Source organism: Onychomys torridus, chromosome 6 (assembly GCF_903995425.1).
Source record: "Onychomys torridus chromosome 6, mOncTor1.1, whole genome shotgun sequence".
NCBI lineage: Eukaryota > Metazoa > Chordata > Mammalia > Rodentia > Cricetidae > Onychomys > Onychomys torridus.
The window spans coordinates 66,341,867-66,353,860 of NC_050448.1; the positions used below are offsets into that span (position 1 = coordinate 66,341,867).

The 11,994-nt window shown below is 51.8% G+C and overlaps 1 protein-coding gene across 1 annotated transcript; it reads left to right on the top strand.

Annotated features, from left to right (window-relative positions):
- Positions 1–19: 19 nt before the first annotated feature.
- On the top strand, positions 20–8,041 carry Dcst2 (DC-STAMP domain containing 2; the record flags this gene model as incomplete). Its single annotated transcript, XM_036191337.1, has 14 exons — positions 20–61; positions 409–451; positions 621–791; positions 1,065–1,166; positions 1,379–1,576; positions 1,925–1,990; positions 2,488–2,701; positions 2,869–3,026; positions 3,430–3,594; positions 4,855–5,022; positions 5,119–5,219; positions 6,198–6,328; positions 7,572–7,702; positions 7,944–8,041. Coding segments are annotated over 14 exons (1,788 nt in total), but the record flags the coding sequence as incomplete, so codon positions are not given.
- Positions 8,042–11,994: the final 3,953 nt, after the last annotated feature.

An 11,994-nucleotide genomic window follows, 5' to 3' on the forward strand; every position in this document is an offset into this window, starting at 1 on the left:
TCACAGCCCATGACGGCACTCTGCGTCCTTCAGCTCACCAGCTCTGAGCCAGCAGAACTGGGTAACGGGTTCTGAGACACACCGTGGGATAAGCCTGGCGGAACCTTAGAACCAGACCAAGAATTCCGGATCTATAGAACCCAGGGGCCTCTTCTGGAGACACCCTGGCATTTGGTCCCAGCAGCCATGTCCAAAACTGATGTTATAGAGTGGCCCTCGGGGGAGGAGGGGCCCAGCCTGGCACGGGCTGTAGTCCGAAGCATGGGTGGCTTTGTGCTGGGTTTGACCTTGGCCACAGCCTACGGGCTTCTGGAACTTCTGGTGGAGGGACACAGTCCCTATGGCTGCCTGGTGGTCACTGTCCCTTTGGCTCTCTTCCTTAGCCTGGGCATGGGTTTCTCCCGCCAGGTCCGCGTCAGTGTCCTCCTGCTGCTTCCCCAGGCCTTCTCCAGTAAGCATGGCACCTCGGGAGCAGGGCTGGGCTGGGCTGGGCTGGGCTGGGCTGCGTTGGCTGGCGGTGGAGGGTGGGGAGTGGGGAAGTATTCTAAAAACTAACATGAAGGAGTAGCTGCTGCCTTGGGGCTGGGGTCGGGGCTGTGACTGAGTCGTGGTCTCCCTAGGGCAGGGCCGGGTGCTGCTGTTGGTGGCTGCCTTTGGGCTTGTCCTGCAAGGGCCCTGTGCCAACACCCTGCGTAACTTCACCCGGGCCAGCGAAGCTGTGGCCTGTGGGGCAGAGCTGGCCCTGAACCAGACTGCTGAAGTGCTGGAGCGAGCCAAGCAGCCCCTTGTCAGTAAGGTCCCAGCCTACCACTGACTCTCATCCTGTAAAGTCTAATTCCTCTCTGTTGGAACGGTGTCCGAACCTGAGTGACTGGGCCTGGGAAGTCCTGTCCAGCTCAATCTTCTTCCCCTTGCCCCCAGCCTCTTCTCCACCTGATGAAACCCACACCCCAGCACCCAGCCTCCCTCCTCTCTGGGAGCTGCCTCGTACTCCCTGCAGGAAATGGTGAGAATCAGCTCCTGGAGAAAGGGGCCCTGCCACAAGGCTGCCCTTTGTCCCTCAGGTGCTCTGACCAAGATTAAAGCTATTGCCCAGAGGGCCAAAGCGGTGGCTGACCGGGTACGCAGGTTCTTCCGGTCCATCATGGATGGTGTGAAGCATGTAGGTAGGTGTGTGGCATGTCTGTTTTGGGAGGTCAAAATGCCCCCAGTCTCCTTCTCCTAGGACCTCTCCAGGCCTGCTCAGGTCACACTCCACACAGCATGTCTGACCACTGGCCAGTTCCTGGGTGAGGAGGAGGTGGATTGGTGTCACCCAAGCCATTGAAAAGAGCTGGGGGACTCCTACCCGGAGAACTAACTGAACAGCTGTCCCCAGCCAGGGCCCTGCGGAACGTGTGGTATTGGCTCCTTCACATTGGTGATGTGTGCAACTCAGAGCTGGGCAACCCTTACACAAAATGCGCTCGGTTATTTGATGATGCCAAGGACAACTGTATGAAGATAATGCCGCGAGTCTACCACCTGTGTTTCGTGGTCATGCCCTTCAAGTTGGTGCTCTGTGGACTTGCCAGCCGTGAGAGAGCCAGGGGTCCCCTGCCAGGAGGGCATGAACATGGGGCTGGAATGGGGTGTGAGATGCAGGACCTGCCAGAAAGGTGGGTACAGGATCACATTGGGGGTACAGGATCACATTGGGGGCACCGAATATGGAGCCCATAAGGATGCTGGGTTCTGTGAGGAAATGGTGGGCGATAAAGTAAGACTGGTGTTCGGGGAAAGCGTGGTGGAGAAAGGCTAAAAACGGTTAGCAAATGTAGAGACCAATGGGAAAGGCACAGCCTCATGAGAGGAAGGCTCCAGAGGTGGGCAGGCAGGCCACACCTCTGCTCCCCATCCTCACACTGAGCTCCCTGACTCTCAGTGGTCCAGATGTTCTGTGTCATCCCCACGTACATCCAAGTCTTCCTGCGAAAGACCATCAGCACCCGTGAGTGACCTCTTCAGCCCCTGCTTCCGGTGTTCTTCTCCTCTTACTGTGGCCATATGAAATCTCCTGGTCCCATATGCAAGAACTCTAGAGCAGGGAAGGACTTTGCGGGGTCACCCAGACTAGTGTCTAAGCTGAGCTGATTGAGAAACTGAGGCTCAGGGAGCGGGGGAGGTGCTTCATCAAAGCCAGGCTTCAGAGCAGAATCTGGGAGGAACAGGGCCTCCTGCCTGAGCATAGGTCATGCGAGGTGGGAGGAGCAGAGCCTCCCACCAGAGCGCAGGTCACGGCTCACTCCTCACCCGTGATGGAGCATAAGCCCTAGGCCAAGTCTAGTGCTGTGTGTCAGGAAGATGTCACTGTTTCCTAGTCTAGATCTGGGCCCCGGGAGATCCGGCTGGCTTGTGCAATTCCTGGGCTGGGCCAGCCCCCACCCCATTCAGCTCTGCCCTCCTAACTACCCTGGCTCATGTCTCCTCTGGCCCCGCTGGTCCCAGCTGTGATGAAGCTGCTTAACCAGGTGCGTCGTGAGTTTGAGTTCAACATGACAGCCACCCACTACTTCTCTGTGGACCTCAATACCTCTCGGAGCCTGTCCCAAGTGGCTTTGGACCTTCATGAGGCCGTCAGCATGAAGCTGTACAATGTCAGGGAGGTCCTGGCTCTGATGGGCTACAGCCTGCCTCTCTTCTTTACACTTCTCTACCTCCAGTGAGGGGCTGGCTAGTACTAGGGCCTGTGGGATAGATGGGCTGCTGCAGGGTTGTCCATCTATGGAATCTTGGGGGTGAGGGGGAGTTGGTGGGGCAGCATTGCCTGGGGGTGCCTGGGGGTCTGGTAGAGAGAGCCGAGGAGTCTCACATGCACTACCCCCTCAGAGCCCTGTGGTATCGGTACTGTTACCTGAACTGGGACAATTTTGACAACATCTATATCACCAGCCGCTTCTTGCACATGGAGGCAGTGCGCTCCGAGGCAGGGCTGCCCACAGTACTGCCGCTCAGCTCTCACGAGGCCAGACGCTACATCCAACCAGGTGAGTGTGGAAAAGAAGGGCTCTGGGGCGCAAAGCCTTCCTCAGCCCGCATCCCTACCCTGACCCTGTTTTGGAGCTTAGGGACCAGAGGGAAGAGAGAGAACTTCAGGCTGAGAGGGAGACAAGGGCACCCTGGAACAAGGGATGCGAGGGTGGGAAGGCTTTCTGGGGTGAGGTGGGGGGGGGTGTAGATGTGTTAATAGGGAAAGGAAGGCTGCCTAGGAGGTAGGAGAGAAGCAAGGGCAGGGGGTCCGGGGATGGACCACTGGTTCCAGGTAGAGCTCCCACCTTTACCATGCTCCTCAATCTCTTTTCCTTTTGTCCTCTGGGGGAGCAATTAAGCTAAACTTGATAGAGGGGCAGGAGAACTGGGGAACACACTCCTGATCCCCTACTCCTTCAGGTTCCATCTTCCTGACCCGATGGGAGAAGATTTTTTATATGTTGGGGACTTTTGACCTCGCCCGTCACCTCCTCCTTGTGTTCCTCCTGGTCTTTCTGGACTACGCTGTCTTCTGGATACTTGACCTTGCCCGGTACCACCTCCAGGGCGAGATTGTAGCCCGCAGTGAGTGCCCACCCCTCCTGTGCCCACCTACCCCATGCATCGTCCTCCTCCCTGGGCCTTCCCCTGGGGCTCTCTGGATATCTCCAGCCTCTGCCTTCTGTCTGGGTCAAGGGTACAGCGGAACAGCATAGCTAGAGCACAAGCCGTAAGCCAAACTGGCCGGGTTCAAATCCTAGCCCTGTCCTTCGTCAGGAGGTGATTTTAAGTAAGTTGCTTGGGAGCTGGGGACAGAGCGCCACGCACAGTGGCCCAGGTTCAACCCCCGGCGCACCAAGGACAAACAGCTTCACCTATTACAGCTTCAGTCTGCTCATCTGAACAATGGCTGCTCTCCGGGTCACTGTAAGAAGGGAGACTAGCTTTGTTTAGAACCTCCTTGACCCATGACTGAGACTGTGTCACAGGCCAAGGACTATAATTAACCTGAGTTTGTTCTTTGCATATGAAGACACAAAGAACAGAAGAGAAACAGACAGACAGACAGACAGACAGGCAAACAGCCCAGCTCAGTGAATAAAGAAAGCCCTTGTCACTTGGCACAGAGGCTTGACTTGAGTTAAATCCTTAAAGTGCTTGAAACTGTGGAAGGGAGAACTGACTCCACCAAGCTGTCCTCTGACCTCCACACATGTGCTTCCCGACCACACATGTACACAAGCAGACAAGTAACAAAGAAACGGAAAAGAGGGCCTTTCATCCTAACACTCGGGAGGCAGAGGCAGGTGGATCTCTGTGAGTTCGAGGCCAGCCTGGACAACAGAGCAAGATCCAGGAAAGGCACCAAAACTACACAGAGAAACCCTGTCTCAAAAAACAAAAAAACAAAAAAAACAAAACAAAAAACAAAAAAAAAGAAAGAAAACAGAAAAAGGAAATGGAAATGAAATGAAAAATCGAAACTCAAGGCAAACATAAAGCACAACAATGAACCGGGTAGTGGTGGCACGTGGGAGTCTAAGGCAGGAGGACTGGGTGACTAGGCTACATAGTGAGACCCTGTAGGGAAAATGATCAGCTTTCAGGCAATATTAAATGCTTCTGGGACGGTCATGAAGATTATAGCAGTGCTAGAGAGCAGGATCATGGTGTTAGGACAGAGGCCAGGCCTCAGTGTACCTTGAGAGATCCCTGAGCACCAAAGGTCCTGGGTGAGGGTGTGGCTCCTGCCCTTAGCCTGCCTGGCTCTACCTTCCACCCTGCACGGAAGGTGGTGGGGGCTGGGCCATGGCATGAGCGTCCCTCACAGTGTCTTTGTGCTAGGCCCTGTGCTAGTGTCCATAACGGTGGAGGGGACCGGCTATTCGGGGAGCATTTACCGTGACCTGGTGTCAGCTTTTGACGTTCTGCAACAAGGCAACATCAGTATACTGTCCCGGCGCTGCCTCCTGCGTCCCTCAGAACCGGACGCCAATGGTTACATCCTTATCGGTATTCATCTCACCTAAGAGTGAAGCCCGGGGTGAGGGAACACGTGGATCAGGAGTGTGGCCAGTGGGCAGTGCCCACTGTGCGCTGTGTTCCCAGGTTCCATGTACGGCCTGTGCTTCTTCGTCACTCTGTTTGGCAGCTACGTCAGCAGGCTGCGGCGCGTCATCTGTGCCTCCTATTACCCGTTCAGGGAACAGGTGAGGGGCTCCAGAGCCAGCAGCTCTTGGCTGAGGCCCGGATGCTGAGCTGTGGGCTGTCTGTCTCGGCTTTGAGGATGCTGAAGTCTTTGGCAGCCCCCATCTTTACTCCTCTACCGGAGCCAAGACCTAACCCTCGTCAGGAGGAACAGTGTCCTTTCGGCCAGGGCCTCCTGAGGCACATCTTGCTTCCAAGGCTTTACTGACACTGTAGTGGTGACATGCTGAGGTGTCCTATGTGGCAGCTGTAATGTAGGGACTCCAAGGAGGCAAGATGAAACAGTTAGTTAGGCTGACAGGCATTTCAGGTAGACGAACTTCTTTTAGTTATTATATTTTTAATCATGTTCACATTCTTTTTTCTGTGAGCGTATATCCCATGTGTTTGTAGGTGCCCACAGAGGCCGAGGTGTTGGATCCCCTAGAACTAGAGTTACAACCGGTTATGAGCTGCCTGATGTGGGTGCTGGGAATCGAACCAGGGTCCTCTAGAAGAGTAATACACACTCTTAACTGCTGAGCCATCTCTCCTGCCCCAGAAAGAAAGACTTTTTTTTTTTTTTTTGGTTTTTCAAGACAGGGTTTCTCTGTGTAGTTTTGATGCCTGTCCTGGACTAGCTCTGTAGACCAGGCTGGCCTCGAACTCACAGAGATCCACTTGGCTCTGCCTCCCGAGTGCTGGGATTACAGATGTGCGCCACCACTGCCTGGCTTTTTAATGAAACATTATCATTTTTTAAAAAAGCAGTTTTACTAGGGGATGGATAAAGAGAGATGGAAAGCCAGAGGAGGACGGCTTACTTTGCTTAGGGAAGTCTGAAGGGTCCCTGGAGGAATGGTCGGTCATTTGAGCTAAGCCCTGAGGAATTCACAGGTGTCAGAAGGAAAAGAGAGGCAAGGAGTGGGGCTGGGTGCAAGGGGGCGTGCCGAGGCCGATGGACCAGGACCACTTGCTCCCATCCGGTTCCGCCCCACCAGGAGAGGATCTCCTACCTCTACAACATGCTTCTGAGCCGTCGCACCAACGTGGTGGCTGCAGTTCGCCGAGCTGTGATGCGGCGGGCAGCTGACCAGGGCCACATGAGTGTCCTCCAGGTGCTAGCCTTCAGGTGCGTCTATGGTGCTTTCCTATGGGGATGCGGGGACCATGGACAGAAAAAGAGCCAGGGGTCAGAATGCATCTCCGTGCTTTCCAAGGACAAGGAGTTTGGTTGAAGAGGGCATCCAACTCATACCTTTCATGTCCTGGAGGAAGAATTGAGGACAAGAAGTTTATGTATTTTATTTATTATTATTATTACTATTATCGTTTTGGTTTTTTCAAGACAGGGTTTCTCTGTATAACAGCCCTGGCTGTCCTGGAACTCACTTTATAGACCAGGCTGACCTCGAAATCACAGAGATCTACCTGTCTCTGCCTCCAGAGAGCTGGGATTAAAGGCGTGCGCCACCATGCCTGGCTAAGAATTTTGTGTTTAAAAAATGTTTTGTTTGTTTTTATTTTATGTGTATGGGTGTTCTCCACCTGCACACAGTGACCACATAGGCTAGAAGACAGCGTCAGATCCCTTTGGACTGGAGTCATAGATGTTGTGAACTGCTACATAGATGTTGTGAACTGCTACATAGATGTTGTGAACTGCTACATAGATGTGAACTGCTACATAGATGTGAACTGCTACATAGATGTTGTGAACTGCTCCGTGGTTCCTAGGAGTTGAACCCGAGTCCTCTGAAGGAGCAGCCAGTGCTCTTAACTGCTTGAGCCATCTCTCCAGCCCCAAGGATAAGATTTTTGTTTTGCTTTTGGTTTTTTGAGACAGGGTTTCTCTGTGTTGTTTTGGTGCCTGTCCTGGAACTCTGCTCTGTAGACCAGGCTGACCTTGAACTCACAGAGATCCGCCTGGCTCTGCCTCCTGAGAGCTGGTATTAAAGGTGTGCGCCACCACTGCCTGACCAAGGATAAAGTTTTTAAAGAAGATGTATTTATGTATATGAGTGTTTTGCCTACCTGTATATATGTATACTAAGTGCATGCCTGGTGTCCATGGAGATCAGAAGAAAATATTGGATCCTCTGGGCCTGGAGTAATGGATGATTTGAGTCATCATGTGGGTGCTGGGAACCAAACCCGGGTCCTCTGCAAGAGCAGCAAGTGACTTTAACCACTGAGCCATCTCTCTAGCCCCTCTAAAGATTCCTGGAGAGGAAGGAGAGTGGGACAATGGAGAACAGTTGCTGCAGTCTGAAACACAGGCCAGGGCACCCAGAGGTCTCCCTCAGATCTGCCGGTTGGTGTGGATGTGCAAGGTTGGGGTTCCTGAGCTTGACATTCCGGACCTTCCTTCTAAGGTGTCGTTGCCTACATCCTTTGCTCAGCCAATTTTTGCTACATCAGTACTACTGCCTGGGCTGTGGGCAGCCTGAGGGCCAAGGGGACATGGAGGAGAACTTTGTGTCCTGCAGTACCCCAGGCTGCAAAGGTGAATACCCCTCTCCCTGGAGGACTCACGGTGTTTGCCCATGACAGTCAGCCATGGCTCTTCCTTTATGGAATTCTGCCTACTTTCATATGTCTGTACCCCTCCATTGCGATGCATCTTCTCATTTACATAGCTCCCTTCCCCAGAATCTCCTCCATTCCTCTGGGAGCAAGGTGGGGGGTCACAGGGATCACAGGTTGATCACAGGCTCAAGCCTCCTTGCCCTCCTGGTCTCCTCTAGGTCTCTACTGCCCTACTTGCTTCCGTCTCCTGGACAACACCTGCTCTGTGTGTGCGTCTCCTCTCTCCAAGGAAGGGCACCTGGATCTGGAGCTGTGAGTCTTCCAGTGGTGGGGAAGGCTGCAGCCATGGGGGCAGTGGGAACGATGCCCTTCTCCCAGGATATCTGTGGGCCACTGAGACGGTAGCCTTCTCCAGGGACTCCAGTGACGAGGAGGGTCCTCATCTATGGCTGGCTGCAGCTCGCAGAAGGACCCCTGAGCAGGAGGAAGCACTGGGCAAGAGCCTCTCAGACGGGTCCCACTCACAGTCCAGGTGAGCAGGAAGCAAACAAGGATGGCACCTGGGGACTGGGAGCAGGTTCTTTCCATCTGCACAGGCTCCCTGAGTGTCTGCCCCTCGGCAGGGACTGGAGGCAGAGGAGACTGAGGTTTGCTGAGTGCCTGCCCCCACAGTTGCTTACAATGTGTGTGTGTGTGTGGGGGGGGGTGTCACATGACAGCAGTCCTGTGTAGAGCTCCTGATAAAAGAGTCACACTACTGTGATGGGAAGATATTAAGACACACTTCACAGAGTCGGGCATGGTGGCACACGCCTTTAGTCCCAGCACTCAGGGGGCAGAGGCAGAGGCAGGCTGATCTCTGTGAGTTCGAGGCCAGCCTGGCCTACAGAGTTTCAGAACATCCAGGGCTTGTGGGGGGAAAAAAAAACCACACCAAAACTTCACAGAAAAGCAGAAAATCAAGCTGGGGTTTGGGGGCAACCTGGTGGTTTGTTAGGCACATGTTAAGAGAGGTGAGGAAGCTGTGGCCTATTTGAGTTTGGAGAATGTAAACCATTCAGGAGGGTAAATAAAGCCTGAGGGAGTGTGTGTGTCTGTGTGTCTTGGTGGTTTGGGTGTGGACCTCAGAGAGTATTAGTGTGGGGAAAACAGAGGAAAGCTTCACAGGCCATTTGAAGACCTTGGGTGATTAAGGGATGTATTCACATTCATCTGTTTTTGTTTGTTTTGAGATAGTCTAGATGTGTAGTTCTTGAACTCCGTAGACTAGGTTGGCCTCAGACTCACAGAGACGCAGCTGCCTTTGCTGGGACTAAAGGCGTGCGGGATCGTTCCTGGCCTTGGCCTCAGGCATATTGCAGTACTTCCTGTTTGACTGCTGGGCTGACAGATACTGCCACTGTGCCTACTTCTCTCTTTCCCTCACTCCCCTCTCTTCCTTTTTCCTCCTGGTCCTTCTTCTTTGTGGTGTTAGGGTCTACCCCAGAGCCTTGGGGATGGCTTTTTTTTTTCCCCTTTGAGACAGGGTCTCCCCATGCCCTGGTTTGCCTGGAATTCCATTTTCTGGGAATGCTGGGATTAAAGGTGTTCACTCTTATCACCAGGCCATTCTCTCTCTCTTACACACACACACACACACACACACACACACACACACACACACCCCATAGCTTGAGTTCTTTTTGTTTATTTCTTGTTTGTTGAAATAGGATTTTTCTATGTAGCCAAGGTTGGCCTTGAACTCCCTTCCCTAGGGCTTGGATTACCTGGGTGGTTCACAAACCTTGTGGTCTTCAAAGATGCGTGTGTGGGGAAGTGAGGCAAGTTTGATCTATGTATTGAGTTTGAGGACAGATGAGACTACATAGCAAGACCCTGTCTTAACAAACAAACAAACAAACAAACAACAAACACGCTTGAGGCCAGAGTGAGTTCTGTGCTAACTAGGACATTTTGGCAAGACCAGAGAGACAAAAGGAAAGAGTGAGGCTAAACAGACAGTTTTGAAGTTAGGAACACGTGCAAGCTGGGCAGTGGTGGTGCAAGCCTTTAATCCCAGAACTTGGAAGATGTTCAAGGCTAGATTGCTCTACAGAGTGAGTTCCAGGACAGCCAGGGCTACATAGAGAAACCTTGTCTCAAGGGAAAAAAAAAAAATGAACATTTGCTGTTCTCCCAGAGGACCCAGGTTCATTTTCCAGCACCCACATAGCAGCTCACAGCTGCCTGTAATTCCAGTTTCAAGAGATCCAACATCTTCTTCTGGACTCTGGCCACCAGACATGCATGCAGTACTCATACATTCAAACAAGCAATATATATGTATATATGATCGGAGATGGCTTTGTGGTTAGGAACACTTGCTATTCTTCCGAAGGATCTGAGTTTAATATCCAGCATCCATGTTGGGGGATGGGGGACTCATAACCACCTGTAACTCCAGCTCCAGATGATCAGATGTGTCCTCTGGACAGGCACCCACACACATGGTAGATACACAGATGGACACACAATGCATACAAATATATTAAGTTTTAAAGTAAGGAGAAGGGAGAAATGGGGAGGGGAAGAGCAGAGGAGAGTCTATACTGAAAATTACCATAAGCTAAGGAGGCAGAAGGGCCGGGCAGGAGGCTCTTTCAGCCGGCGGTCTGAAGACAAGGTGCTGAGCTGTTGGCTCTCCATGTAGGCTTTGGGCAGAAGGCGAAACAGAACTGGCCATTTGAAACTAGATGTCTGTAGGGGCATCCAGCTAGAGCCGCCCAGGGAACAGGTGCAAAGATGTCCGGCAGGGCTCTGGATTGGAGGTATCTCTTTAGAAACTAGGTTTGATCATCCCCTTCCCTGGCAAGAGAGAGGGAGACAGAGACAGAACCCTAGAGAGCTCATCTGCAACCCTGAGGGGAGAGGCTCAAGGACAGCCCAGTCCATGGCAGGCCAGTGTGAGCCACAAGCTGGGGACCAACAGTCACTCCATAGTTGAGAGACCACTGGTGTGGTTTGCAGGAACATCGGGATGGCTAAAACCAGATCACAAAGCAAATGACGAAGATGGCTCAGAAATGGAGTGTGTGGCTTCTGTATGAGGGAGATGGTTTAGGATCCCTTTAATATAAGTTTTGTGATTAGAAACAGAGGGCTGGTTTAATTTTTTATTTCTGAGACAGCCTCACTATGTAGCTGCTGGGTGAGCTGGCATTTGTTATATGTACCAAGCTTGCCTTGAATTCAGAGATCTGCCTGCCTCTGCCTCCAGGAGTGCTGGGATTAAAGGTGTGTGCCATCCAGCTATATTTAATTTTTTAGAATGATTTTACTATATGGCCTAGGCTGGCCTTGAACTTGTAACCCTTCTACCTCAGTCTTCATAGAAGGAAAGGTATGTGCCACCATGCTTAGCTCTGAGGGAAGCTCGATGATAAAGAATTGGCTTTACCAAAGAACAATCCGACTGCAACCCACAGAACCAGGGAGGCTACATAGCAGGGGGACCCTAGGATGACTGTGGCTTATAAGTTTGGGTTTTACTCAATTACTGGGCAAGCCTCAATGAAACATTTTACAAGTAGGATAAGAATTTGTATTGTATCAAGCTGATAATAGAAAAATAAATGAAAAAAGTGGCAATTAAAAACAAAGAAAAAGAAACAGGGGGGGACCACCGCCTGGCTTTACTTTTGTAATTAAAGCAGAAATTCATATTTAAAAAAAGAATAATTAGATAAATTCTTTATGGGGAAATGTGTGGGATTGGGATGCATGATGTGAAATTCAAAAAGAATCAATGAAAGTTTAAAAACATGCAAAAAAAAAATTGGCTTTACACACAAGGGTCACAGTGCCAGAAGACGTTTCTGCATCCTAGCACATTTAGAACATGGAAAAGAGAACATTGAGACCTAGGGATGTAGTGTAGTGGTAGGGCACCTGTTTAGCATGCACAAGGTCTTGGGTTCAATCCCCAGCTCTGGACCAGGGTGCCCAAGGAACAAGGGTGTTAAAGAGACATGTAAATGTGGCTGAGGAAGTATTAGAGAATGGGCTGCTCTGAGCCTGAAGAACGTCGAGTTTTCTGAAGAGCTTCACTTTTCTCTAGGGAGTAGGAGGCAAGGGCACCTGCTGAAAGAGCAGAGAGGTGGCTGAAGTGGCATACAGTTTCCAGAGAGAGGGTGGTGGAGGCTGCAATGTTCGCTGTGGGGAGGAGTGTGCAGAGAAGCTGGTCAGGGAGGCTGAGGGATCTCCAGGCAGAGTTAAGGCAGGCGATAGGGA